The sequence below is a fragment of the Colletotrichum phormii genome, assembly GCF_030913505.1.
Source record: "Colletotrichum phormii strain CBS 102054 chromosome Unknown BDP81scaffold_3, whole genome shotgun sequence".
NCBI classification, from domain to species: Eukaryota; Fungi; Ascomycota; class Sordariomycetes; order Glomerellales; family Glomerellaceae; genus Colletotrichum; species Colletotrichum phormii.
In genome coordinates, this window is record NW_026851445.1 from 923,258 (window position 1) to 949,544 (window position 26,287).

At 51.7% G+C, this 26,287-nt stretch overlaps 4 protein-coding genes and 1 non-coding gene across 5 annotated transcripts; 1 reads left to right on the forward strand and 4 right to left on the reverse strand.

Annotated features, from left to right (window-relative positions):
- Positions 1–55: 55 nt before the first annotated feature.
- On the reverse strand, positions 56–741 carry BDP81DRAFT_417969 (uncharacterized protein). Its single transcript, XM_060589666.1, has 2 exons — positions 304–741; positions 56–243 (listed from the first exon to the last, which is right to left on the reverse strand). The coding sequence occupies exons 1-2, from the start codon at positions 605–607 to the stop codon at positions 65–67; spliced, it is 483 nt and encodes a 160-aa protein (XP_060449672.1). The 5' UTR covers positions 608–741; the 3' UTR covers positions 56–64.
- A 4,333-nt stretch (positions 742–5,074) lies between these two features.
- On the forward strand, positions 5,075–8,030 carry BDP81DRAFT_468621 (uncharacterized protein). Its single transcript, XM_060594493.1, has 2 exons — positions 5,075–5,344; positions 5,661–8,030. The coding sequence occupies exons 1-2, from the start codon at positions 5,230–5,232 to the stop codon at positions 7,703–7,705; spliced, it is 2,160 nt and encodes a 719-aa protein (XP_060449673.1). The 5' UTR covers positions 5,075–5,229; the 3' UTR covers positions 7,706–8,030.
- Positions 8,031–19,086: 11,056 nt separating this feature from the next.
- BDP81DRAFT_417975 (cyanamide hydratase family HD domain-containing protein) lies at positions 19,087–20,277 on the reverse strand. Its single transcript, XM_060589667.1, has 2 exons — positions 19,860–20,277; positions 19,087–19,771 (listed from the first exon to the last, which is right to left on the reverse strand). The coding sequence occupies exons 1-2, from the start codon at positions 20,077–20,079 to the stop codon at positions 19,257–19,259; spliced, it is 735 nt and encodes a 244-aa protein (XP_060449674.1). The 5' UTR covers positions 20,080–20,277; the 3' UTR covers positions 19,087–19,256.
- An 833-nt stretch (positions 20,278–21,110) lies between these two features.
- Positions 21,111–24,708, reverse strand: BDP81DRAFT_311026 (F-box domain-containing protein; the record flags this gene model as incomplete). The annotated part of the gene is made up of 2 exons (XM_060583689.1): positions 21,111–24,244; positions 24,303–24,708. The coding sequence occupies 2 exons, from the start codon at positions 24,706–24,708 to the stop codon at positions 21,111–21,113; spliced, it is 3,540 nt and encodes a 1,179-aa protein (XP_060449675.1).
- Positions 24,709–25,416: 708 nt separating this feature from the next.
- BDP81DRAFT_t82 lies at positions 25,417–25,506 on the reverse strand. The gene has a single exon. It is a non-coding gene; the product is annotated as a tRNA-Phe (tRNA).
- Positions 25,507–26,287: the final 781 nt, after the last annotated feature.

Consider the following 26,287-nt stretch of genomic DNA (forward strand, 5'->3'; position numbering starts at 1 on the left):
TGCAGAGTGCGGCAGAGCCATGACAAACCCTCCCTTCTCAGCATGGCGCTGCCGCCGTCGCGCCTCATCGACGACCATGTGTCCGCCCCGCAGATGGATCGAGACCTCCCGCGCCGACAAGAATCAGCAGAGGTCCGAGGGAATGGCCGACGGGGCCTGATGAAGTAGCCGTCGCGGGCGGCGAGAGGGGTCTTTCGACACGGTAGCGTAATGGGCCAGTGACATGGGAAGAGGGGAGCATCCGTAAGTTGACTGGTTCTGGAGACGACGGGGAGAGGCTCCATTTGCTTACCCGGTGAGCAGGGAGGATTGGGATTAGACGCGGTAGGCGAGGGCAGCGGAACCTCATCCGTCGATTTGAGGAGAGAGTCGAGACTTTGGACGACTCGCACTTCAGTCCGGAAGAGCCAGACTTAGTGTGGACGCCTCCCGTCTGTTGGCAATGGTCTGGCGTCTCTCTTGGTAGCACAGGCATGCATCTAGCCCACCGATTCCATGATGGACTCTCTTTAAGTTTTGGCCATTCCCGTAGCGGGACGCTCAACCGGTGGTGCAGAAGCATGTACCGTATTACTCTGGCGAGTCTGACAGCGGTAAAGGATTCCATGTGAGGTTAAAATAAAATAAAAATAAAAAAGAGGGTCAGGAAACCCGCTAGTTCGGCCACAGTCGACTTTTCGAATGTCTGGACCTCCTTTGTCCCTATCCGTAGTGTTGCCCCTCGAGATGCGACAGAGTAGCGGCAGTCGGGACGGCCGAGCGACTTGCTAGCCAGGCATGTTTGTAGACAGGCCACTGCAACGGATGATTCAAGGGGTAGCAATCTCGATAGACGTTGAAGGGTTGCGATGACAGCCTTTGGTTTGTGACTAGTCAGTCACATATATCAAGTCGCTCCTTCAGCCTTGAAAAAGAGGGCGATAGGTCCATGACATAGCTTGAGGCAGTGTGTCTTCATACAGCGGACGATGGGATGCTGCCGATGTATTCGTACGGATAGTAGTGTCTGTGAATGTGCCTCGTCGGGTTGTCTGGCGATGATCATATTGCCAAGGACGTGAAGGCGAGGCAATCTACCTGGGGGCATGGAGCTGAAGGTCCGAGGCGAGGAAGTCCCTGGATTCTCCCGCCGGATCTTATCCCCGTTGGCCTGCGAGTGAGCGACGGGCGCGAGGAGACACCTCAGTATATCCGTAAGGTACAAAGGTATCCTTGGAGTACGTATTAAAGTAGGTGCAGATACATGACTTGGGATGCTTGAGAAAGAACGCCCAACTGTCTTACATAATAATGGGGAGGAACCGGGGAGATGGCAACAGCGACCCATGGGCTTCCCGCGACTTCCAACTTTTGTTCTTTCCCAAACCCCAAACGGCGCCTCTTCTACCCCAAGAAGGAAGGAAGCTGGCGACCCAAGCCATCGGTTGAACCGTGCACTCAATACTCGCGCACACACACACACACGGCAGGTGCAGGTTGTCGCTACGTACCTTGGTCACTGCCGCATTGATTGTCCACCCATGGGCAGTGTGCCAGTCGACCACACTTGGCCGGAGTCTCCGTCTCTTCCTCTCTCTTCTCCTTCTTCCTGCATATTCAATACCTACGGATACTCAACCATCGTCATCAACAACGACTAACAAGACGCTATCTTCTCAACGGCACTGGTGAATCGACTGACAAGCCGCCATCAACATCTCGCGAATCACAGCTGATGTGGAGACGAGTAGCCGAGTGTAACTGCATCTTCACTCTTTTCCCCCTCCTCCCGAGTCCAAGAGATCCGGCCTGCGACATGCAGACCAAGAACCGGACCACCAACCACAGTTGCGGCCACACGGCGTAGCAACAAATGCACATCACGGTCCCGCAGAGACGGGTTGGCCTCGACCCCCAATGTGACGTGGGCCAACTGATGGATCCTCAATGCGCTTCTTCAATTCAATTGTCCCAACAGGCTCGCACCATTCATTGCCAAACATCCGCGCCACAGCTGAACGAGGACCCTATGTCTTATCACGCCGCTTATATGCTACTCACCAGGGACACCTCTATTCTGGGTTCACCTGCTTTCTCTGACATTGAATCGCGATTTCGACTTTGTGCTTCGCTTCATTCCATCGTCATCCTCGTCGCCTCGTCTCTCACGTTTTACCTCTGTGACTAGGTGTTGGGAAGGCGGTCATCCCAGAGATGTTCGTAGTGTTGACAGCTGCCGCTTAGACGTTTAGATGACTGCATTGCAGCCACACCTACCGCCACTGCCGACCGGCCCGCCTCCTCCAGACTGCCAGCATCGACAACGAGGACAACGAGGACAACAACGACAGTGCGTTGAGTGTTCGGCGCCTCCCCACCGGATGAAAGCCCAGTGCCGGGATGTGGAAAAACGCCCGCGCGTGGAATCTGTCATTCTCAAGCTCCAACTCCTGTCGATAATTTCAAACCTAGAGAATCTATCGGCTTCTTCGGACCTCACCTCACTTCTCACTCGTCGCCAATTTGAATTATAATGAAGGCTATAGCTGACAGCCAAGAGCCGTGCGAAAGAGAGATCAACAAAACAAGGTTTTCACTTTCAATGTTCGAATTTCATCAACATGATACACCCCATCAGCCTAGCCAAGCACAGAACCTACAGTACCACATGGAGCGCGCTAGCCAAAGGCAAGCGGAGAGAGGGGTGCCGCGGAAGAGAAGTTGGAACTCAAGCTGCGTGTCATTCTCAAGCCTGTTGTTCCGCCCTCCGTCGGCGCCCTCCGTCGGCGCGGGGCCTGCGTCTTCCGGCACATCCTCGCTTGCCGTCCCTCTGGACTGGAACCTCGGGCGGCATCAACGACACAATTGCATCTGCACAAGTACTCCGTAAGGATTCGACAGTGAAGGCTAGGCTTACACTTTCGGTATCGATTTTCTGTCTCCATGTCACTCACGAACGTACAAAAGTCGTTCCGTAGAGCGAACTGCAGAGAGCCAATTTTCGACACACCTGACTCGCAGTCTGTGCCATACAAGCTGTCATCGGCAACGTCAAATTGATCACTCCCATGCCACTAAAGTGTCTTGTCACAGTGCCATGGCTCGGCAGTTTTCAACTGCATCGAGGTGCCTTGGCTCGCTGCGTTGGCTGAGTGCCGCTCCAAAGTGCGACGCGATACACTGAAAAGAAGTCAAAACGCGTCATCTAGTACAACGTATCAGGCCGCTACGGCGCCATGGTCTGATGTCGGTCTTCACCGCAGCTGTCAAACGCAGGTCGGAAATGGCGAGAAGCATTTCATGCCCTGGCGCCCGCTCATTCATTGCCCCCACGCGCAACGGTGCGCTAAACATGGAGGCCGATTACGGACGATTTATTCGTCATTTTGGAAAGGCAGAATTGGATGGTATCATCCAATCTCTCTCCCAATGCCGAGCGGAGAAGATGCGCTAGTCCTGGCTTAATAGACCTGGGTTGCCCCTATTCACAATCGTTCTTGCACCGGATGACGAAGTCTGGCATATTGAGTCCACGAAAACAATGCTCAAAGTCCGAATCGGCATTTTAGAAGATATTCAACTACTTTGACGCCGAGTTCCCATACCACGAGCAGAATCAAGATCACCAGCCATACAGTGCCTGCATACCACCTTTTCGATCAGCCCTATCTTAGGTATCATACATGCCAGCTGCTGATTCATCCGACGGGACATGGAGCCGACTTGCGGCGCCAGTACTGCAACATTTGCCAGCATTTTTGGCAGTCAATCTCATCTGGCTGATAATCAAGCCGGGCATCTCTGAAGTCTTATCACTTTAAAGACGCACAAACAATTCAAGAGGTCTGCGTGTCCTAGACATGTTTGCACTCCGCACATTTAGACGCACATCTCCCGGACGCACGGTGGTTGCACCCGTACACACTAAGGTAGGCAGACTTTGGCACAAGCGGGCCACAACAAATTGTCTCAAGCCACCGTCATCGTCGACAACTATGCGAAGTGTCTCTCGGAGGAAGGACGACGTACGAAGCTAGTTGAGACTACCAACCGACCACTTTACGGATACAAAATGATATAGGCTTGGCCTTTCGAGCACTAGCTGCAAAGGCATGGGTAACGAGGGTTTCTCGGTGTGCCTGGGCGATCATCCCGGGTGCCTTTGACATAATGTCAATCATCTCTCACCCTCGCCGCCGAATGTTGCTAGTCACTATTGTGGCCATCAGGTCTTCGAACCTTTTCATTGCCAGTCATGAGGGAGCTCTCTTGAAAAATGGATTGCTCGTCACTGTTGTCACAAAACCACAATTGATCCGTCAATCGCAGACCTAAGTTGCCACCAAGCAAATCTGCGTGGCTGGACCCTCCCTTCGACGGAGGCCGGATTGTCTTAGACATTTCTAGCTCATGGCCAGCACTGCCTTCGGTTGACACTAAAGACTAGAAGGAGAGACACTACAGCACGTTTCTTGACTCGAACATCAACGAATGGATGCGAACCAAGACGATGCTTTTCAGCCGTCATCGACCAGCAATAGGTGCCTAGTGGTCCTTCTGAGAAACTTTTCTCCCTTGCAGTCGCACACCGTCTTCTTCTTCGAGGAGCACTGACGCCAAAATCTTGCTACCTAAACAGAGCTCAGTGTTAAAGACCGAGTCTGCGAAGATGCTCTCCTGCTTCGTGCAGCTCGAGGAAGAGCTTGGGGCTGGCAGTGCCGCCGCCGGTACCAGCTAAAGCTCCGGTGCCACTCTGTTGCGTCGGCCCCTTGTCCTTGAAAGGTAGCTCTTGGTAGTCACCGCGACGCTAGAGGCCCAGCCGCGTCGGTTTTGATTGACGGCGGGCCATTTCAAATGAGATGGCTCCTGTCACTGCTACACTACATCAGTGGCGCACACAAAGCCGGGAAGTTAAGGTGCAATGGTAAATGAACTAACTGGCTGGCTCCCCTGTTCTTCCCCCCCCCCGAAGTTGCCAGGTTACGCGCCGGCGCACCCACCTTACGGTCCGAAGACAGCAGAGAATATGAACCCCTTCTACGCCCCAATCGCCGCCCGGCGCCCGGCGCCCGGCGTCCATGGCCGTTTCCTCACAACTTCATCGCCCGAGAATTCCGCTTCGTCTCAGACCTCGCAATGAGTGTGTGGGCTATACGTGACCACTTGAGAGCCACGAGTACTTGGTTGTTGTCGCCGCGTCAGTTCGTGTGTCGCAGTTACGAATAGAGTTGAACATCAAAGGGGGCAAGGATGCGTGGGAGAAGGACAGGCTGCGACTCGAGACGACACATCGATATGAAACTCCTCAAGCTGGCGTTGCTTTCCCTGGTGGCATTCTCGAAGCCAGTCCAAGCTCTTCAATTCGGTATGTTGGCTATTGTTAATTTTCTTTCAAAGACCGGGAGACTGACTGCGTGGCAGCAAATCACATTCCTCACAGTAGGAGACAGGTCGTCGGCTTTAACAGCACAATATCATCGGCCGCAACAAGCTCAGCACTGCAAATTACGTCCTCGACTACCAGCTCATCCATCAGGCAGGAAACCCGTCAACTAGCACAGCCGGGACCGAAACTCTTTCGTCCGCTTCAATCAGCCAATAATTATCAGGGTCTCAAAGTTCAATAGGGTCCTCAGTCACAGCAGAGTCAGGGATAGGCGGCTCATTTTTTACGACATCAGACGAAACCAGTTCGCAGATCTCGGCCGCAGGAAGCACACTGACACTAGCCAATGGGACAACGCAAACCACGGCCCTCGTCACCACGACAGATGCGACGACCTCGCAATCCGGCAGATCATCTTCGTCCATTGGAGCCAGCACTCCTTCCATTGCTTCTACCCGAGCTTCGACGACAGTAGGTTTCAACGTTGCGGCCTCGGGCAATCAAACTCGTACTGTGTTCACGTCGTCTTTACTGGCAACTCCCACGGGTATCAGATCTTTCTTTCCTATCAGCAACGTTTCAATATCCGCGTCACCCAGCGGAAACTACACGAATGGAAACTACAGCGATGGTGGCGGGGATTATGTGTCTTTGACACTCAAGGGTGGTTACGAGCCATCCGTTGTCTGCATAACGACCACACAGGGTGCCGTACCGACAACTTGGTCAATCGTATACACGACAACGACGACAATCTATGGAGATCCGACGGATTACACTCCACCGGAACCTGACATCACGATCCCAGTCACATGCAGTCCTCCTGCGGGCCTGGAAGGCAACAAGGGGAAGACAAAAGTGTCTGCGAGTGTAGCATGTACCTCGGAGGATGGTGTGGACATCTGCAGGACCGAGGCGCCTGAACTCCCAACCTTCAGTTCAACACTTGGTCCAGAAACGACGTTCACTTTCGTCACCACAGCCAAGAATCCTTCTGTCGTCTTCTCGCCTATCAGCACACCCCGATACGGCCACGATCCTGAGACACAGGCCCCGCAAGAAAGGCGCTCATCTACGAAACCCACGGGAAAGCCCACACCGAAACCGACGGCCTCGGTCCAGTCGCCGAACAACGATCCAAGGCCACCCGGCTCGCCTGGCTCGCCACGTGAAAGTGCCAAGGTATCGCCGAAAGCGACTTACATGATCACCGTAGCGCCGACCAAGATCATCATCAACGACCAAACTTTTACGCAGAGCGACCCCTCAAAGACGACCAAAGTGACGGTGAACGGCGATGAATTCACTATTAACCCGAGTGAGGTCATTGGTGGTGGAACGATCGTTGATCGGCCCGGCAACGTCGGTCGAAGCACCATGGTCCCATCTAGAACGATGGTGGGCGACTTGCCCATTGTGATTGCGCCTGCAGGAACGCAAAACGTTGTTGTCGTCGGTGGGACGACGTTTGGGGTCCAGGCTACCCCCATAACGGCCGTGGTGGAAGGCCAGACGATCACCATTGAGCCGACCGCCGTCATTGTCCCGGATCAAAACGCTCCAAGCGGCGGTGCAGCTCCGGTAACGACGGTGGTGAAAGGGCAGACTATCACACTTGTGCCATCAGCGACCGGTGACCCCGGGGGAACTGCTGTTTCATCCGGCCGCGCTGCTCCACTGACGACCGTGATCGATGGACAGAAGACGACAATTCAGCCATCCGCAGCGGCCGTCCCCAAACGAACCGTTTCGATCAGCCGTGCGTCCCCGGTCCAAACGGAGATCGTCGTGGCAGGCGGCGAGATGATTACTACCATTGGCCCATCCGTGGTTGTCATTCGCTCGACCACATTTACTTACGGACTAGTTTCAACAATCATTACAAAGGTTGTAGATGACGATACTATTTCGATTGGACCCTCAGGGGTCACTGTGCGCAACATCACCGTGGGAGGGCCCGGGGCCAAGGCAACGGACACCACCTACGAGATTGTAGGCGGTGCTTCAGTCACGCAAGTCGGGGCATCGGTGGTGGTTGTAGACGGTACAAGCTTCACCGTCGGGCCAGGAAAGGCAACGACAACAGAGGTGTTTGGCGGCGAGACCATTACGATTGGTCCGTCTGGCGTGGTTGTTTCGACGATTACTCTCCCGTACCCGTTTGGGCCGACGGTGATTACGACAATCGACGTGCCTTCGACGGCGGCGGCGCCGTCGCCGGTGCCGTCTGAGACGAAGAAGAATGGTGGTGGTGCCGTCAGGCCGGCGAGGGCATTGACAGGGTTGCATTTAGATCTTTGCATAGCGATCGGCGTCTGGGTTCTGGGGCACATGTTTTGAGACACACCAGGGACATGACATGTGCATGTGCACGTGCTGCTGGCGTTGAACGCGTTCTTCTTTGGGATACAGTGCAAAACAGGGCACAATAAGACAAGCGAGGGTTGTATACATAGATTTGGGAATGGGGCTCTGCAACCGCGGGAAGGGCTGAACAATGACACCTCCAAGGGGAGGGAAGGAATCATGATGGATGGCGCGATACGGCAGGGTCCGGCACAAGCGGAACCCGGGGTTCTGGTGCAGTGCGACTCTGTGGTCAACGACGCCGACGAAAACTGTATTATTATAAACTTTGAAACTTTGAAATGTAAACATAATCTACACGGTATATCACGAAGACCGAGAAGCAAACAGGGCCTCCAGCATGGGCGGCAGCGAGGCCACACACGATCCAATGCACACAGCACACAGCCTTCCGCGGGTTACAGGAATGCCGAAAGCCCCCACCGCCGTGCCGATGGGGCCGGTCTCCGTCGGCGCCGACGGGCTTTTTTGGCTGACACTTACAGAATTGGAGGGTGGCGAACGATGAATATGACGCGCATTATATCATCTCATCTTTGTGCGTCCTGTCCTGGATGAATAACCTGCCAAATTTGGGATGGAAGGCTTCTGGAAAAAGGGGGGGGGGGGCACGAGTGATGTGATTGGTGCACCCGCGCCTTCGGGTCTATGTGCCCATGGGCTGGGAGTTTGGGGCTGAAGGCGAGATGGTTCAGATGATACACTTGCGCGAGTCGAGGACCAGATGACGGAGGTATGGTGGTGAGCCTTGGGGTGCAGGATGGGAAAAGAGCCTCTTCTTTAGCGGGTGTGGTTGGGGTGGTAGACACGGTGTAAATGGTGTGAATGTGCTCCAAGCGAGGTGGATCTAGATTCTGATGCGGGCGGGAAAGGCATGGAGGGGTAAAGAATGAGGGGTTCGAGTTCGGGATTCTCACATGGCTATAGACGTCACGGTTCCCTTGTCTCGGGGAGGACGAGCGACGGCGAGGGTGGCTTGTTTTGACTTGCGGATCCCTGGAAATCGGGGGGCGCATCGCGACCGTTTGTCCTAAAAAAGGATGGACCCATGTTATTTTCAGCCTTGGTGGTTTTCATTGTGTCCATTGTAATTTGTCCCTCTCTCGCCGTCCGAGTCTCTCAGCCTTGGACGTGGAGTTGACATGGGGTGGGATTTGGTTCTATGGGATAGGGATCGTGATATACCACGTTCATAATCCCCTGCCTTCGCGCCCGCGGACTCCCGCGCGCGTCTTTCTTGATGGAGGGATCTCGAGGCCGGAATATCTGATGGATGGCTGAAACCACGGCCTTGTCCCCCAGCCTAGCTCACCCGCTACCTCTCCTCTTGCCTCCAGAAGAAACGTATAGGGCTAGAAAGGGAAGAAACCAGCTTCTCCAAACGAGTGTCAGAACGCGGGAGCAGGCTGTTGACGTGGAGTATCTTGCCTGCTTGCATCCCACAGGACAATCTATCCACGACCCTCACTGTGTGGGGTGGGGGTTTCGAACGCCAAGGCATCTAGACTGGACTTGAGCACTCGGACGCTATGCGTTCACGGTCCACATGCTTTTGATGGATCTGGAAATGGCTGGTGATGGTTTTGTATAGATTGGATATTCACTCTCAGCCTTGTTTCGTAGTTTGAGGGTCTTGTAGTGTCCACTTTTCTTTTTGTTGCTGTTCTGAGTTTGGACTTGTAAGGCGGATGGGAGGTGCGACGTTGAGGCGTGGGTTTGGGGTTCTAGTTTCTGTTCTTGTCTCCTGTCAAATGTTACTCTCCCGTCCAGACGAGGCTTAGTTTGTGGGGTGAGTGTAAGTAAAGCTGCAGGAGCATAAGAGAACGGAGAATGAGACTGGAGTGAGTATATAGAAAAAAGGTTCTAGAACTTCTTTTCTTAGACGATGCCACAGCATAGGGTGAATGTTTGATGGGGTATCTACCGACTTGGACCCCTTCCAAGAAAAGGTATCCAAACCGCCTGATTTTCTCGCGCCGATACTCATCCCATCATGCCACATTCCTTAGGGGGTTTATTATGCTATGAAGACTCATATGTTAGCAGGAGTGATATGTACCTGAATTTGAGAGGTTTAGAGTAGACTGGTTTTCTCTTGGGATGGGGAGGGAGCTACGGGGTCCGGGGTCTGGGGTATCGGACCTTTTGAGGGCGTGGAGGTTCGGGCCAGAGATGGAGGTTTAGGGACCGGTGTCCCGGGGATCGGTAGAAATTGTTCTCCGGGCATGGCGTAGTATTTTCTTTTCGGTTTCTGGGTGACTAGGATGTCTCTTGGGCTAGGCGGGCACTGTGTTATTGGCAGTGTGTTGCTGTGTACGGACTAAGGGATATGGTCGGAGCCAGGAAAGTTGGTTCTCCAGAGAGAGAGGGCCAATTCAGATTAATTCAGTCTCTCCAAAGCTTCTGTTTATCGTATCGTTGGGTTGAGTACGAGTAAACAGAGGTGGTTAATGATAGGTGGTAAATGGTTGACACTGATGCTCTCTGGCGTACTCTTTCCGCCTCTCGCTCCTCGCTCCCACTGTGACCATGATGAGTTTAACACAATAGTGCGATGTTGGGTCGCGAACACTTCGCTTCTATACCTATATCATAAGCTACCCAGTCTCGCTCGACGCAGAAAGATCGATCACCTATGGCAGCTTTTACCGGGGGCCGCCTGATGAATTTAAGTATGCTGATGATACCCAGCGGCGTAAGAGTGTAAGCCTGGTGCTGACTTCTTGCAGCACCCACTGAGTGAATTCTCGGCGATTTTACTTGATTTTGATGTCTATTATAGCGTCACTGAGATACTTGGTCCTTGGCTGTCGGGCCGCAGACGTTCGGTCATTGAGCCAGTCGTGCAAGTGATTTCTTACGTCCGGAGACTTCCGCGACTAAAGCTTTTACGAATGAAGGTCATGACAAGTGGAATCCTTCCTGGAAGCAGTTTTCGTATCCCGGAGTCTAGCAGACTGAGACGACTTGACCTCGTAGTTCACCCATTCCACAGTGCAGCTCAGCCTGGGGTCAGTGGCAGGAAAGCTCGGAGTAGCTCTTGATATCAAAGCATATGTAGGCAGCTTCAGTACCTCTACAATTCCAAGCCCATATGATGCGGCTGCCGGGTTTGACAGGTGAGCCTGCAGCAGAACGCGTGCTGACCTGCGGAGATGGCGATTCGTCGAGCCGTTCATGACGAGATATGGGGATGAAATTCCGATCCAACCCTCTCACCTGGCCGTTATCTCTTGTGTTTACTTCATACCAAAGACACATGTTCTTCATTTAGACGCCTTCACGATGCACAGAGGGCAAGTCTCTGTTCGCCGGCGCTGATTCCCAGACCTGCTCCGCAAAAGCAGCACTTCATTATCGACTTACATGCCTCAAACCGTCACATACGACCATACCCATTGGAAAATTCGGGATCCCGTCCGCTCTCCCATAGACAAGCCAATGAGGGCCGGATTAGTAGTTGGGTCGGTGACGACCAGCGAATACCTGGTGTTGTATGTTTTTTTGGTCGACGCACGTTATGACTTTTCGTTTTGGTGGTTCACGATGTTCTTCAACCCCACTTCCACGCCCACCTATGCTTCAGGGGTACAACGGCACGTCAAGACTCAGAGCGATTGGTGACGAGGAAACTTTTGATAATGATGATTGTTTTTTTTGGGGGGTTTTTGGGGGGGTTTTTTTTTGTGAGTAAGTATACTATTTATAGGACTTGGATTTCGTTCTTTAGTGGAGGTAAAGACTGTGGTGTTGTAGAGACCGATCCGAGGAAGTATTAACTAATCATGGTGGAATGTAGAAGTCCAAATGATTTGATATGCAAACAAGCAGCAAAGACAAGCTCGTCTAGCCCATAAGAAGCCCACAAGATAAGAGGTTGACCATGTTCGATACCTCTGGCTGACGTCTCAGGTTGCTTTTCACCAAGACGACTTGGCTACATGGCGAGGAGCAAAGCGGACTGAATGACCTTGACACCATTTTGCGTACGGAATTGTCTGCTTGCCACCGAGTGCGCGGAATGATATTCCTTCCTTTGTTTGGCTTATCTGGCTTTCTCTCGAAGACTGGCCAGGTCCCTCTCTATTCCATGTATTTCGTTTTCAACGGCTTCCTTTCTCGCATCCAACTTGGTTTGTAACCCCAAAATGTTTACTGCCACTGGGTCTAAGACTTTTAGCACTTCCTTTACGACTTCTATTCTGCCTTCCTCTTTATGCTTATTTTTCTTGAGACTTTTAATAGCATACTCCAGCTGCTCGTCATTGACTTCCATGTCGGTCTTTGTCGCTCGAGTGTTTGTTAAGGTTTTAGAAGGCCGAGTTCCGGTAGAAGGATATACGTGATCCTTTTTTGTTCATAAGTAATACGATTGTGAGCTTCGGTGGGCCTGTTCAAGCTTCGGTGGGCCTTTGCTTTGTACTCTTGTTTCTTGTTATTGAGTATGCTGCGGTGCTTTACTGAATAGATTTGTCGGTAGATGATCTTGCGGCGTACGTGCTTAGATCTAGTAGCTGTGTAGAGATGACTCAAGACAGAGAATTTGAAATGTATTTGGTAGATTATCAATGAACAACACATGGTATGAGGCGACTGTTAGGTTCTTATAGTCAGTATGCCCAGGGCCTGGGACTGTCTTAGACGGAGCGGCTGCTTTGGGTAGGCTGAACGCGTAATGCAGTAGTGGCAGGGCCAGGTGATCCGAGAAACAGTGGCAGATGAAGTTTCCGAAAGGATAAAGAGAATCGTGAAGGGGGGGGAGGGGGGGGCGGCTAAGTTTGTAGGGTGAAGTAGATCACCCAAACATAATCATCGTTCACCCAATGAAAAGATGAAAGGGCACATCTTCCGTCACTTGGGAGCGTCAGATTTGGAGCCAAAAAGGCGTTTACCGGCAATATGTCTGGTAGATACTCATGGTGAATTCCTTTGACTGCTGCAAACATGTTTTTACACCCGAACAGTGTGCTTTGCCCACATAACATGCAAATTGGCGCGTAGCTTTGGTCTGGTAGACAGAGTCTTGTTACTTTGGGAAACAAACTGATATTTGACGGGAGACTTTTGACATACACGTCAGCAGGGCACAGAATCCCGGCTGGTACGAAGCTCAGTCATCGTATGTTGAACTGCGTGATTGGGATGTGCAAGGAGTAAGGAATGGGTGAATGCCCTGCTGCTCGGTATTAATTCGTCTTACATCTGCTACCAATGTGTCCAAATCTACTCCTTAGCAGGCTCTTAGTAGCTTACGGATGTGTTTCAGTTGCTCAAGTATTCGTTGATGGTTCCTGAGGTAGAGACAGGGTATCAAAATGGCGCGATGCTTCTTTCTGTTGGCGGATACGGGCTTGGTCATTGAGAAGGGTTGTGTCATGTTAATTTTTCTTCTTTTTCTCGATCAATCACGTAGAGTGAGCTCGTATGATGAAGCTTAATATTGACGTGACGCATCTCACCGGAATGGGAATCGTATGGGTGAGTCGATGCGAAGGGGCTGGTTTAATCTTGTTTCCTTGTGGAAGACAGAAAGCATAGCAAAGAAGCGATGGGGATAGCTCGACATTAGATTAAACAGTCGGCATGTTCATTCCCTTAACTCTCAGAAAGGTACTGTAGACGTGGAAGAAAGAGGGATGTCAGCTGCCGTGGATAGGTACGCAGGACTTGGACTACAGCAGTAGCTACGACAAATTGAGTCAATGAATATTGATGGGAAACCAAAGAAAAAGAGAGATACAGGGGCAGCGCTCCTAAGAGCATGGAATATCTTTGGTGTGGCTGTTTGCTTGGTGTTTATGCCGGTGAATCTTGGTCATTCAAAGGACCAGCTTTTACCCAAACAAAACTGGTGATTACCAAGACGTCCACACTTAACACTGACAGTTAGTCTAAGTTTACGCTGCAGCAGCGCTTAAACCGCCACAGAGGCAAGCGCCCGAGCGACTGTTCACCGTCGGCTGTTCGACAGCAACGAACTTGCCAATGAGACCTGCAGGTAATGACTTTGCGTTGAACCGCCCTCCTGGGGATCAAGGTCTTTCGTCTCATGGGTCTGAAGTCATTCTCTGCGGAGGCTCAGGTCATTTCTTTCATTCTAGGACAACTAGGACAAGAAAGATATGTTCTGGCCAAGATTTGTAGATAGGTACTGAGGTAGGCCGGGCTAGGAAGGTGGAAATGTAGCTTGGTGAACAGCTGCCTCTGAACTTGTGCCCCCCGCCCCCTGGAAGTCTTGCCAGATGGCGTACTTTTACGAATGGGCTTGGTGTTTGAACAGTCTGACCTTATATCAAAAGATCAGCGTTAACCTTTACGTAGTAAGGGGTCACAGATCGGTTACGAAGTATGGCGATCAGAAAAGACCACTCTGGAGTGCCTGAACGGCAAACCGAAGCCCACTTCTTGCCCTACTATATCAATGAATCATTCGAGCTCTCTGCTTGAATGCCAGACATCTGGCTTATCAGAAGTCGTCACGACGAGATATGGTAGTGATGACTGTCTGTTGACCCCCAGGACGGCCCTCCCGATGACGCCGGACCCCCCTCTGCAGCACACACGGCATCGAGGAGTCGGCACAGACTGACGTGCCGGACATCACGACGCCATGGAATCTGCGCCGACGTGCCTGGTACCCCCAATCCCGCGGTACTACTACCACATTACCAATGGTATGCCCGGCACCCCGGAGCTAGAATTCTCAAAACCATGGTTCCAACTCCCCGGGCATCGTCTAATAGGAGACATCAGTAGACTTAACCAACGGCCTGATGGTGAGATCAGTGATACAAAGACGATAGTCTTGGTCCATCGGCCGCATCATCAGACCACCACACGCGGAGAATTTCGACGAGAAGCCCCTCATTACCAGGTCTCGTCTGCCAGTATAGAATCCAGTCAGTATTGGAACGGAAGGGAAACAAATTACGCATCCTGTAGTTGCCCTCATGCTACTCATGTATAGCCTGAGATTTATGCATCTAGTCCTTCTCGCCAAATCAATTTTCCTTCTTCACGGAGAAACAGTTCCACAGTATTGATATTCTTTGACGCCCTTGGTGGTCTTGTTAGGCGCCACGCCCCCTTGACCTTTGATACGTTCTTCCCAACAGAGATTGTAGATTTCTCGCTCGCCCAACCATGGGAATACTTGCAACGAAGTGGCTCAGTTATGTTTTTAAAGCAAAGCTTCCGTCTCCTCCTCTATAGGATAATACCTTTGCCGTGTCTGATCTGTATTTTGCTAGCGATATAGATTCCTCATTGCAAATCGGCTCGGGTATTCGGGGATAAGGTGGCCGTAATCAAACGGTCGTACCCGATCTCGTATCCAAGTTTTTGTCTTTACCGCGATTTGGTCTTCCAAGTCTATATGGGCCTTCTTAAGCCGGGCTTGACTCTCTTTTTCGGCATGAGGCAACGCTTTGTAACTCCCCACTTCAACGCCTCAGTCACGCACGCATCGCACATTCAAGGGCAGTTTGGGGTCCTCAAGAGCGAAGGAATTTTAAGAATGATTCTTTTTCATCTTTTTCGGAGGTTTTTGACTGACGAACTAATGATACTAGCCGCAGGACCATGAAACGAAAGTTACAGAGCCGCTGCAAGGGTCTGCTTCGAGCAATTTCTGCCTAGCCATAACACATACTTGTATAACGGGCAACTGCTTGTCACCCAGATGACTCAAGTCCAAGCTAGGGAGCGGCGAGCCGAGTGCCCATCATCTGGCTCTGCATAAGAGACGGCCTTTCACCCGAGGCATAAATAGCTCCAATCTCACTTTGCCTTCGCGTCAACCGCGATCTGCAACTCCTTCAGCAGTTCTGCTGCCTCCGCGATCGTGACCGTATCTGAGGGCTTGGGCCCATTGGCTACTATTTCATTGAAAGTCTTGATCATGTCATCGGTTGCCTTGTTTCCAGACATGTTTGTCGTCGGGCGACGGGCTATCGAGGTAGCTTTTGGGAAGCTGGGACAACGTGGGAGGAGTTTTTGGGGGCTTTTGACGTTGGCGGATGGCTCGAGGTTTTTGTCCAAATATGGAGTATAGATAAGGAATTGTGGCAGTGAGTGCAGTGTCGAGACAACGGGTTGATCTCTGCAGAAGATTCGAGGCAAGGAGTCTGATACTTTTCTGGGAGAGAAGCTGTGAAGAAGAACGAGGATTACGGGGCTGGACATTGGGTCTTATAATCGGTAGGTTCGAGATCTGGAACCTCGCAGCAAGGTAGACATCATGGATGGAGGGCTGAGAGGAGAGAGCAAGCTGCTGTGAGCAAGTAGGACGCTGAAGTCAATGGTAATACCGCCAAAACGATTCAATGAACAGTGGTAGATGGAGTTGTCGAAGAAGATAAAGGGCGAAGGGGGGTTTCATCAGGCGCAGTGTTCAAAGTCCGTTGCGTCGTTTTGCATTTGGTATTTAGGTCGGCAATCCTGTGCTACTCGGAGATGAACGGCCTTTACCCAAATGAAACCGAGGAACGTCCATTCTCATTCATGGAGGTTCGCCAACGGGCTCTGGGGCTACACAGAGGCGGTTACATCATTAGCAAAGCGTCTAAGACAGTGGTCATGGCGGGCCTGTCGATTGCCGCAAACGCATGAACGCCTGACCCGTGCGCCTTTTCTACACCGCATCAAACTCAGCGTACTGAAGGTAATGATTTCTATTTGAGGTGACAGCTCTTTTTGAAGATAATGACTCCTATTGAGGGTAATGGCTGTGTTACGAGAACCGCTTCCAGAATAATACTGCCGGACCATAGCAAATATAGAACCAAAATCTTATGAGCATTAGGGCAGAGAAACCAAAACAAATAGCAAATATAAACCAAAATAACTCGATATAAGTACGCGCGATAGATAGTATGCTAAATACCCAGCGGCTTGGATTACTTAATATCAAGACGACTTGGCTACGGGATGAGGAGTAGCGGGCCGACTGACCATGATCTGGTTATTTACAGGGAACGACCTGCTTTCTGTCGTGTAGCTTCAATTTCCCTCTTGGTCCGAATTCTTGTTGTCCCATTCCTCTAGAAGAATATTTATTTCCGCGTTCATGTTCTCGATAATGCTGTCGTCTACGACTTTGTGATCCGCTATCTGTTCCTCCACGACCTTTATTTTATCGCGAACAATTTGCAGGCTTTCCGCCTTGAATTTATCGTTCCCGTCTTGACGTTTCTTTATATGCGCTTCAATTCTGGCAGCTGTCACTTCAAATTTCTGCGCCTTTTCAGCCAGGTCTTCGTTGCTCGCCATTGTCCAGGTTTTCAGAGGCTGAGAAGCGATAGAGGGGGACGCGATTGTCCTCTCTATTGGCGAATTAGGACCGCTAGCTTGGTTGTTATTTGCTGTTGGTCAAGCTGCTGCGCTGAACGGAGTAGATGTGGTTCAGTTCTTTCGTAGGGTGTCCTGTTGGTATGCTTTCTTAGATCAAGCGGCGGTGTGTGAATTATTTGAGGTAATGATCTTAAAGTGCTTGCAGCAGAATCTTAAAGATGTAAATGGGAGGTCGCTCACGAGTTCTTATAGTCGATAGCCTCGGGACCTAGGACCTGAGAGCAAGGCATTGTGGAAGAGAGACTACAGGAGTCAGCTCCTTGGGATCGGCTGGACATGAGAAGTGGCAGCAGCGTCATGCGGTTCTATGAACAGCAATAGATGGATTTATTGGACGATGCTGAATGACCGAATCAGATATAAACGCACAAAGGCGGAAAATTGACCACACAGGCGTCTGAGTGAGTGTTTGTGGTAAAGCCCTTTGACTGCTGCAAACATGGGTGCATGCCTGATCAGTGTGCTTTGTCCGCATAACACCAAACTCGGCCCATGGCATGATCCGGTATAGAAGATCATGCGGATATGAGAATAAAAGTGATGTTATTCTGAGACACCCAGTATTCAAACATTCAAGGTCTCTCATCCTGTGATCTCAAGATTGCTTTTCGCTAGTTAGTAAAGGGGGGTGGTGCTGATATTTGCATCGCTCTCAGATAATACCGCCCAGCTATCACAATACTCAAGAGGAAAGGACTTGAAAACGCCACCCCAGTGTTGTTCCCATATCATCTTCCATAAGATAATGCCTCAGTCGTGTTCGAACCATATGTTACCGGCGGTCTAGATTGCCCGACTCCACAACTAGTCGAGTACTTCACCCATGATTTCCAGTCAAACTCTTTTTCGGTCGGTCCTATTGCCTTGATTTCCTCCAACAACTTCTCTCGGTTTGCTAATTCTTCTTTCAGCTTTTCATACCAGTCTGCATTCTTTCTGTCGCCCTTGGCCTCCTCTGTATTAACCCGTGTCCGCGAAGCAGTAACATAACGGCCTGCACGTCTTATATCCCTGATCAATCTGGCCTCTGCAGCAGGTTTTTCCTTGATTTCGTGGGCTGTTTTTCCGCATCGATTGCATAAGCTGCCCCTACTTGACCAAAATCCATTCCAGCAAAGTCAATGCGGCCATCTTCGTCGTAGTAGTTGGGCTTGGGATGTGCCGAGTTGTCTGAGGAGCTTTCAGGCATGTTTAAATTGCTCCAATAGCTAGCTTAAGGGGCTTTTAGAGTTTGAGGTGGAGTGAAAGTTGGTGCGATGTCACTGTCTTCTGGCGTTGGATCCGAGTACTATCGTCTTGATAAATATCCTTAATGCCGATTAGATCTGGCGCTGAGCTGGCCGAGCGAAGTTGAAATCTGATATAGGTATCCGGCAAAAACCTTTACGAAACAGAAACAGCCTTATTTTAGTGAATGAGGATAATATGTATTACACAAGTATGAAAAAACTCATCACGGAAGATCAGGATGGACATCTTACGTCGTGACTGGTAGGTGTTTGACTTGGAACCTCGTGGGAACGCATCGTGAGCAAGTGAATTAATGCTGAGTAGGTCGCTTTTGGTCAGTAGAAACTTGGAAACAGGTAGAACAAAGTCAAAGAGGTGGAATGAGCAGTGGCATAGAAATGGGGTTTGGAGGATAAAGACAGGAGTCGGAACGAATATGCTCTCTGGACAATAGCCACCCAACTTCGTCTGATTATTCCTGTCCAATGGTCTCGAATCGACGTGACCGTTGCTCCATGTAAACCTTTGATAACGGATTTTCCATGGGTGAAGCCTTGCAAGGTGGTCTCTTGTCATTCAATGGCGGTAGAAATTAGGCGCCTACACTATTGTCCATGGTAAGCGGTTTTCAACCATTGACATACACAGTGCACCTCATGATGAGTCGTAAATCGCCCATCAAGAATGTGGATGTCCTCTTCCTCTCTCCAGGGTAGTAGAGAACACGTTATCGCTGGAATTTAGAAGACACTGAGGTGAGCGGAGCCAAGTGGTAAGTAGAAATGTGGTTTGTTGAACATGTACCCTTTGTTGGTGGATGATTGCCATGTGCCTCTTCTGTAACCGAACTTGGTCCTTGAACATCACCTCGAAAGACAATTGTTACAAGTGCCGTTTGAAAGATCTGTCTCGACTAGTCGACCATGCCCGATGACCTCATCGCCTACTCCCACTCCCTCATCAGCGAGTTACTCTCAATCTCCTTATCGAAATCAACAATATGCGTAGAATGGCACCAAGGCTTCATCCCCTCCTCCCGCCTCACAGTCCCAGCAAACCAAGAACACCACCCAAGCCTCGGCCACGCTTCATTAATCTCCCTCCGCGTCTCCCCATGAATCATTCTCTCAAACCCACTCACCCGCGGATGCCGGCCAACATTATCGTACAGCGTCGCGAGCTGGATCAGCTGGCCCAGGTACGTGATGGTTCCGTCGACGCCCGTGTCCTGGTGCCTTACGATGGCCTCGGCGACGGCCTCGGCTTGATCTGCGGTCGCGCCCAGATCCTTCAAGACCTGTAGAGCCTTGAATCCGCCGTAGATGTCAAAGGACATGCGAGTTGCTGTGAGGTTCTCCTCTGCGGTACCGAGGTCGTGGAGGAGGCTGGTTAGGGCCCAGGTGGAGGGGGAGAGGATGGCTGCTTGTTCTGGGAATTGCTCTTTTGTGATGGCCATGCCTGGGTTACTATCAGTCCTTGCGATGGTCTTCTCAAGTACATGTGTCTAGACTTTTAGGTCACTGGCTAACAGCCCGCCTGCACTTACCATAGTAGAATACTCGCATGGAGTGGTTCAAGGTCTCAGGATGAAGACGTTCTTTGGAATACCGTAGCGTCTGCGCCACCACAGGGTCATTCGCAGCTAACTTGATGTCGTTGACCCTGATGTGTGTAGGTTCGTTCAGAAAGGGCTTATCGCCAAAGATTTTGCCGGCGTCAACCGGGACCGCGGTCCATCCGTTAAGACCGACTTCGTCTTGACACATGTTGGACTGGTGGGATATGAAGAGCCTCGGTGGACGAATTAGTAATTAGTGGAGAAAGAGCGTTCACTTTATGTAGTATTCTGTACAATACGCAAGCAGGATGTATCGGGAGAAGGAGCTTCTATATCGACGAAGAAGTCAGGACGAGGATTTATACTCGACTTGGAGCATCCTGTCAGAAACCTCACGTCACATCTCGGGATCTGTAATGGTCAGAGTTGGTCGTCATCGACAGAAAATCGAATGCCAAAAAGTTGCATCTCCGGATGATTACCAAGTGTCACACGTTCCGGTTCTTCGGCCGCAGGCCGCCGCCGGGCGTGGTTCAAACCCACGGGGTCTCCTGCCTGTCAGACACAGCCTGCGAACGAAAGGGCGCCCAATCAAGGTGCAGAAACAGAAACTCGGACCTCATGCAATCATGACAAGTGCCGTAGAGCCGCCCCCGTGCGTTCGAGTTGACATGTGGGCAAGAAGAGACTAGTCATCGCTTGATTGATAATGGCGTCGTGGGGGTAGGTGAAAATTACCTGTTCTGAAGGGATCTAGGAATCTCATACTCACAATGTTTTTGCTGTGGCCAGTCGGGACGTGGCCACGATACTGAGATTACGTAGCACTCACCTTGTTCCTATGGGCTCTGGTCAGCCAGACTGGCGAAGAAGCTCCCGTGGCAGGCAGTTATCATCGTTTACATCATGTTGTCTCTGCCTTCCGGGGCTTCTTAATGTAAATGTGTGCCGTGGTTTGATAGCAAGCAGACTTCATCAATTACCAGTCACAAGGCTTCATGCGTAGGAGCAGGCAAATCAATTTTTTTACGGTTCAAAGTGTATATTTCACTGACTCTTGATCAAGTGTACCCTAGGGTAAATATGCTAGTGGCTTAAAACGCAGAGTCTAAATTCCGCGTGTAGAAGAAGTGAAAAAGCATTATCTGCAGTCAAGCGGGGGACAGAACGGCAGCGGAAAAAAATGACAATCAAACAAGATGACTGAACAGCCATCGCGACGACCTGAAATTGCGGCCTTTACATTTTGCCCTTGCCCTTGCCCCGAGTCTCCAGCATCGGAAACTCCTCTTGCTCCTGCTGAATACCCAGGCCCGAGATATCGCGGGCACCATTTTCCTGCAGGCTCAGCTGCAAAGCCAGCTCCAAATCGTCGTCTCGTGGCGCAGGGTGGCTGGTCGATCCAGCACTACTGAGCAAGAGAGCCGACTCAAGATCATCGTCTCTAGGCGTGGCCTTGCTGGAAGAGCCTGCTTTGGCTTTGGCTCCTGCGACTGGCTTGTAGCTTGCTGGGGGAGACATGGAGGGTGTTCGTTTTGTTGTCTTCTTCGCCGGTTTGGACTTGTACTTAATGGCAAATTCGAAATCACTGGAGCTGTTCTTGCGGGGAGACTGGGCAATATCATCGGTGGCCTCCATCAGAGAAAGTCGTAGAGCTTGCTGAAGTTGCTGTTCGTACTCGTCTTCTTCCTCGACGACGGGAGGCGGCGGGGTGAAGCCAGTAATACTGGGCTCTGGTGTGACTGTGTCCACAGTACTTTCGCTGAAGGACGATACCGTGTCGAAGCCAGCATCGGCAGCAGAACCAGTGTCGCTGGCGCTAGTACGACGCTGCTCCTCGAGTAGGAGTGTTTCTTGAGAGATCATCTCGGCATACTGGAGAGCCTCCTCCTCGGTCAAGTCACCAAAGGCGCCAACGCCAAACCTGTTGCGCAACCAGGCTTCTTCCTTGATGTCCTGCTCCTCCTCTCTTCGAAGCTCTGCAGTCTCAGCGGCAATGTAGCCTGAAACATTCCCACCCTGGCGCCTAGTAGCAAGACGGCCGTGGACATCAGCATGTCGAAGCCGACGTTTACGACCAGGCGGCTGGTGAGTGGCGCTATAAGACCAGTAACGCAGGAAGGCACCGAAAGATGTGATACCACGCAACACAGTAGGATCAGGGTCGAGGTAGATGGCCCGAGCAGCCGAATATGTGTCGATGGGAAGCGCGGGGTTCATCGTCATCATATGACGAGGTACTCGTCCGTTTGAACGTCCATTGAGGGTACGCAGAGGCTCGAGCGAAGATGCTAGCGGGTCCCATGCTTGCACTAAGCCATCATTTCCGCCGTACACCAGGTATAAAGCCGTCAAGGCCAAGCAACTGATCTCGGGGGACTCTGTTTGAATGATGCGAAGAGGGGAGATAACGGATATACTGCGTTGCTCGCGACAATTCCAAACAACGACAGCCCCGTCCTTGGTGCCCACGGCTAGCATTCGAGTTCGTCGACCAGGAATTTCTGTCATCGATTCGGCCGTCTGTGGTGTCATCGTAGGAGTGGCAGCAGATCTGTACCCAAATTGCAGAGGGTCTTCTGTCAGTGTGAGAAGTGCGTGTGACGACAGATCAAGAGCCGACGTAGTGATTTCCGAGTCTCCATGATTGCCAAGTGACATTGTAGCAGCGGCCCATTCATCCATGGAATTGAGCTTTGCCTGGGGTGTCAAGGAGCCGGACGAAGTGGGCGTATTATCGCCCTTTGCCGCAGTCTTGGTGGGCTTGGACTGAGACTCCTGCTTGTAATCTCTTCCCGGTCCAAATATTGACTGCTGCACTTGTGGGATATCCTGCTGGACGGCAGAAGCATCATCCGCGCTGATTTCAGTCTGTCGCGGCGTCTGGAACATGGCTCGGACATAGCGGGTGACGCTTGGGGGGTGTGCCTCATCGAGCCCGCAGTCAATAGAGACGATGACCTCCCCGGCACACTCGGCGTCATCATTTGCGAAATCGACCTCCAGTCTTCTCCGCATATCCCAGCCATCGCAGACCTTGCGGAAATGCGACGGCTTGTAACGGAGGAACTTTTCGATCTCGCGGGCTTCGGCAACAAGCTGCTCTTTGCTCAGATTCATCGCGTCTGCGGGAGATCGAGGAGAATAAGCACCTCGGAGAGCATGCTTGTCGAACTCATCGGGCCGAGCTTGGCGACGGGAGTCATCGATAAGCCGCCAATAGACTGAGCGTCCAGCAAACCATGCGTTCTTGGTGACATCTTCGCCTTTAGATCGCTCCAAGCTCGTCTTCGGCACATCGACCAGGTAGAATACCTCCCCCAACGCGTTAAGCGCCACGGCCCAGACGCGCTGGGCAGTCTTGCGCTTCTGAGTATACTGATCGTCGACTTTGATTGAGACGATCGGAACACCGGGGCTGAGCACCCATCGCGCTGTCATCTCACCATTGGGATGCCGCGGACCACTGCCGTCTCCGTGAAGCGCATACGTAGTGACGATTCCGAGGGTAGAGCCGGTAATAATACCGACCGTGGAGTGCGTGATGTTGGGTACAGCAGTGGATTTGGCAACCCAAACAGCAGAGATCGCTTCTGATAATTCAGGGATCTTAGGAATATCGGGGTAGGTGTCGATCACGCCAGTGTCGCTACCAAGATACCGGCCATGCATTTCATTGATCGGGCGGTAGTAAGCACGGCCGCCGGGAAAGCCTTCGCCGGAGAGCATGCCATAGGGCTGGCTGACATCCATGACGTTCGGGCACGCGGCGGGTCCATCGCCGACACCGTATGGCTCAAGATTGGGGAACACCTCGTCTAGCTGTAGAATAGTGAAAGGGTCTCTGAATCCCCATTTTTCCACCTTGCCAATGAAAGAGTCACTCAAGGTCGCGGCACCGAGGTCGGCAGCGCCGTGAATAACCCTAGGAGCCTTCTTGACAGTGAAGTCGGCGTGGATATGTGTCACGGCCCAGGGCAGCTTCGAGTTATAGGTCAAGACAGCGCTTGTCTTCTTGCTGCTTCGGCCAGTTGCCCCAATGCCGCCAGGCTTTGTGCCTGGTTTTCCTCTGATGAGGCCCCGCAGAAGACGGGTCCGTAGTAGGTATTCGCTTCTCCACGTCGCAAGAGAAGTCAAGCGAGAAAAGTAGCGAGACTCTGAGCGGACGAATTCGAAAGAGTCATGGTCCAAGGGCCCTGCGCGACTCTGCTCGTCAGACTTTGTGGCCAGACTATCGTGACCCGGGAAGAATCGAAGAAAGGCCATTCGCCACGCATGGGGCGTCGTGACAAGCGAGTAAAAACGCTTTGACACGAGAGCTATCGCCGAGTGCGAATCAGGATGTAGGTGAGATAGAACATGGGTCAGAAGCTCTACAATCTATGCGTCAGCGAGATTCCAAGTGTATTCTCTCCGTCTTGTTTCGCATACCATTTGGGAAGTCTGTCAACTGCACGCTATCGGGTCGATTATCTGATCGCTTGATGACCTTGAAGCCCAAGGCTTGACGAGGGGTCGACGGAGTTTGCGCATTTTCGTAATCAATCACTCGCTGACCAGCGACGGCTGAGTGACCTTCGGCAGAGGCCGAATCGTCAACACTCAGCCGACGAAGCTTCTCGTCGAGCTGGGCGGCGCTGACGGCGTCAGATGAGTCACGGCGCCCTCCATCTGGAATAGATCTTGGGGATGCGCTGGCTGTCTCCTCGCAACGAAGGACAGCGACGCCGTTGGGCTGCTGACGCGAACAAAAGCCATGCTGAACTGAGGTAGTGGTGTCCGAGGGGTTGTCTTGTTGATGTTGCGTTTCTGAAGACTCTGTCGGCCAATGTTGCATAAAGCTGTGGAACGGGAGGTCGTGGGCAGGTGGCGGGCGACTGTGCAAGGACAATGTGCACAGTCTTGGGAGATGGAGATGCTATGTTCGAAAGAACAAGTATGCGCGGAATGCGGGAGGATTGCGAATCGATTGCTGCTTGAGGGTGTGATAACGTGTCTAATTCGTGTATGATGCCTAAGTGAAGCTTTTCGTGGTCGCGTTTCGTGACGAAATGACCTACCGTCCCGGGAGATTGCGGGCGATGGAACATCCCCGGGCCGGTGCTTATCAGTGGCGGGGTGTAGCGGTTTTCTTATCGGAATCACTTCAACGCCGTCATCAACACCATCACCAAAACGTTTTGTCAATCAGGTCCACTTTGTGTATGATACAAACAGAGAACCAATCAGTTGGTTGATACTTTTGGCTAATCGATGACAGATATGTGCACGCGTGCTATCATTTCACCTCAGTATTCGCTACTGCCACAACTTCGATGCGCTGAAGCAACCGCAGTGTCAAAAAGTCTTCCTGCGGTAATTGGCCTCGTTGACTCAACGAGAAGGAAAAAAGTACTTCGTGCCTGGCGGAGCTACTGGATGTTGATTACACCCGCTGCGCTACCGCCGCATTTACTCTTACAGCCAAGTCGAAGGCAATCCAAGCATAAAGCAAAAGTCAGCCATCCCCAACGCAGCCTCAGGGAGGAACGACAAAAGATGAAGATGCGGCCAGTGTGGATTGAACACACGACCTTCAGATTAAGTGATTGAAGTTGACTTCAGTCTGACGCTCTCCCAACTGAGCTATGTCCGCCACGATCTTCGAATTGCGATGTCGTAATGACTGGCGCAAGTGGAACAAGTCCCCATTGCAAGTGGGGAGCAATTTCGTAAACGCTGAGTTGGTCTCCTGGAGTGGGTCCTCGAGAGTTCGCCCTTCCGAACGTTGACGAGAACAGAGAGATCGTGGTGGTCGACTGTACCTGAGGGAAACAGATGGAAATGCAGGAACCACTCGGCAGGTGGCCTCCATCAAGAGGGCGAATGACAGGAAAGAGGGGGCAATGGGGTTGCTGAATATTGTCTCTCGTCAGCTTCTCTCTCAGCTGTTTCGGGTTCTCTCCCTTTCAACTCCCGACTCCTCCAGCAGCCCCAAGGTTTCCAAGAAGAATTGATGCGCGAGTGCGGCAGGTTTGACAGGTTTGACAGGTTGCTTTACATGCCGAGACAAGGGACAATAACGGCTGACAACATTCTGACAGATTATTGACGACAAGTTTGCAACCAACGAGTCCACGCTAGCGGTGTCAGTCAGGGCCCGCCGCGTTGGTAAGGATGGCAGTTAATATCGGCCTCATCCTACTGACCTGCTCTCGTTTCTCCCGGTCCACCTCAGCAATCGGGCCCTCTTCTTCTTGAAACAATTTCAACTTTACGGTGTTGCTCGACCGAGTTTCCTCCAAGTTCCCTGTCCGTATGCGAAGGTACTATTAGACAAGAGCACCGGGCCTCTGTGCCCCGGAGTGCAAATCGACCATGGCACCACCGAGCGGCCGACGGTCAGCCTGAACCGTGACAGCCACCGACCACAGCCG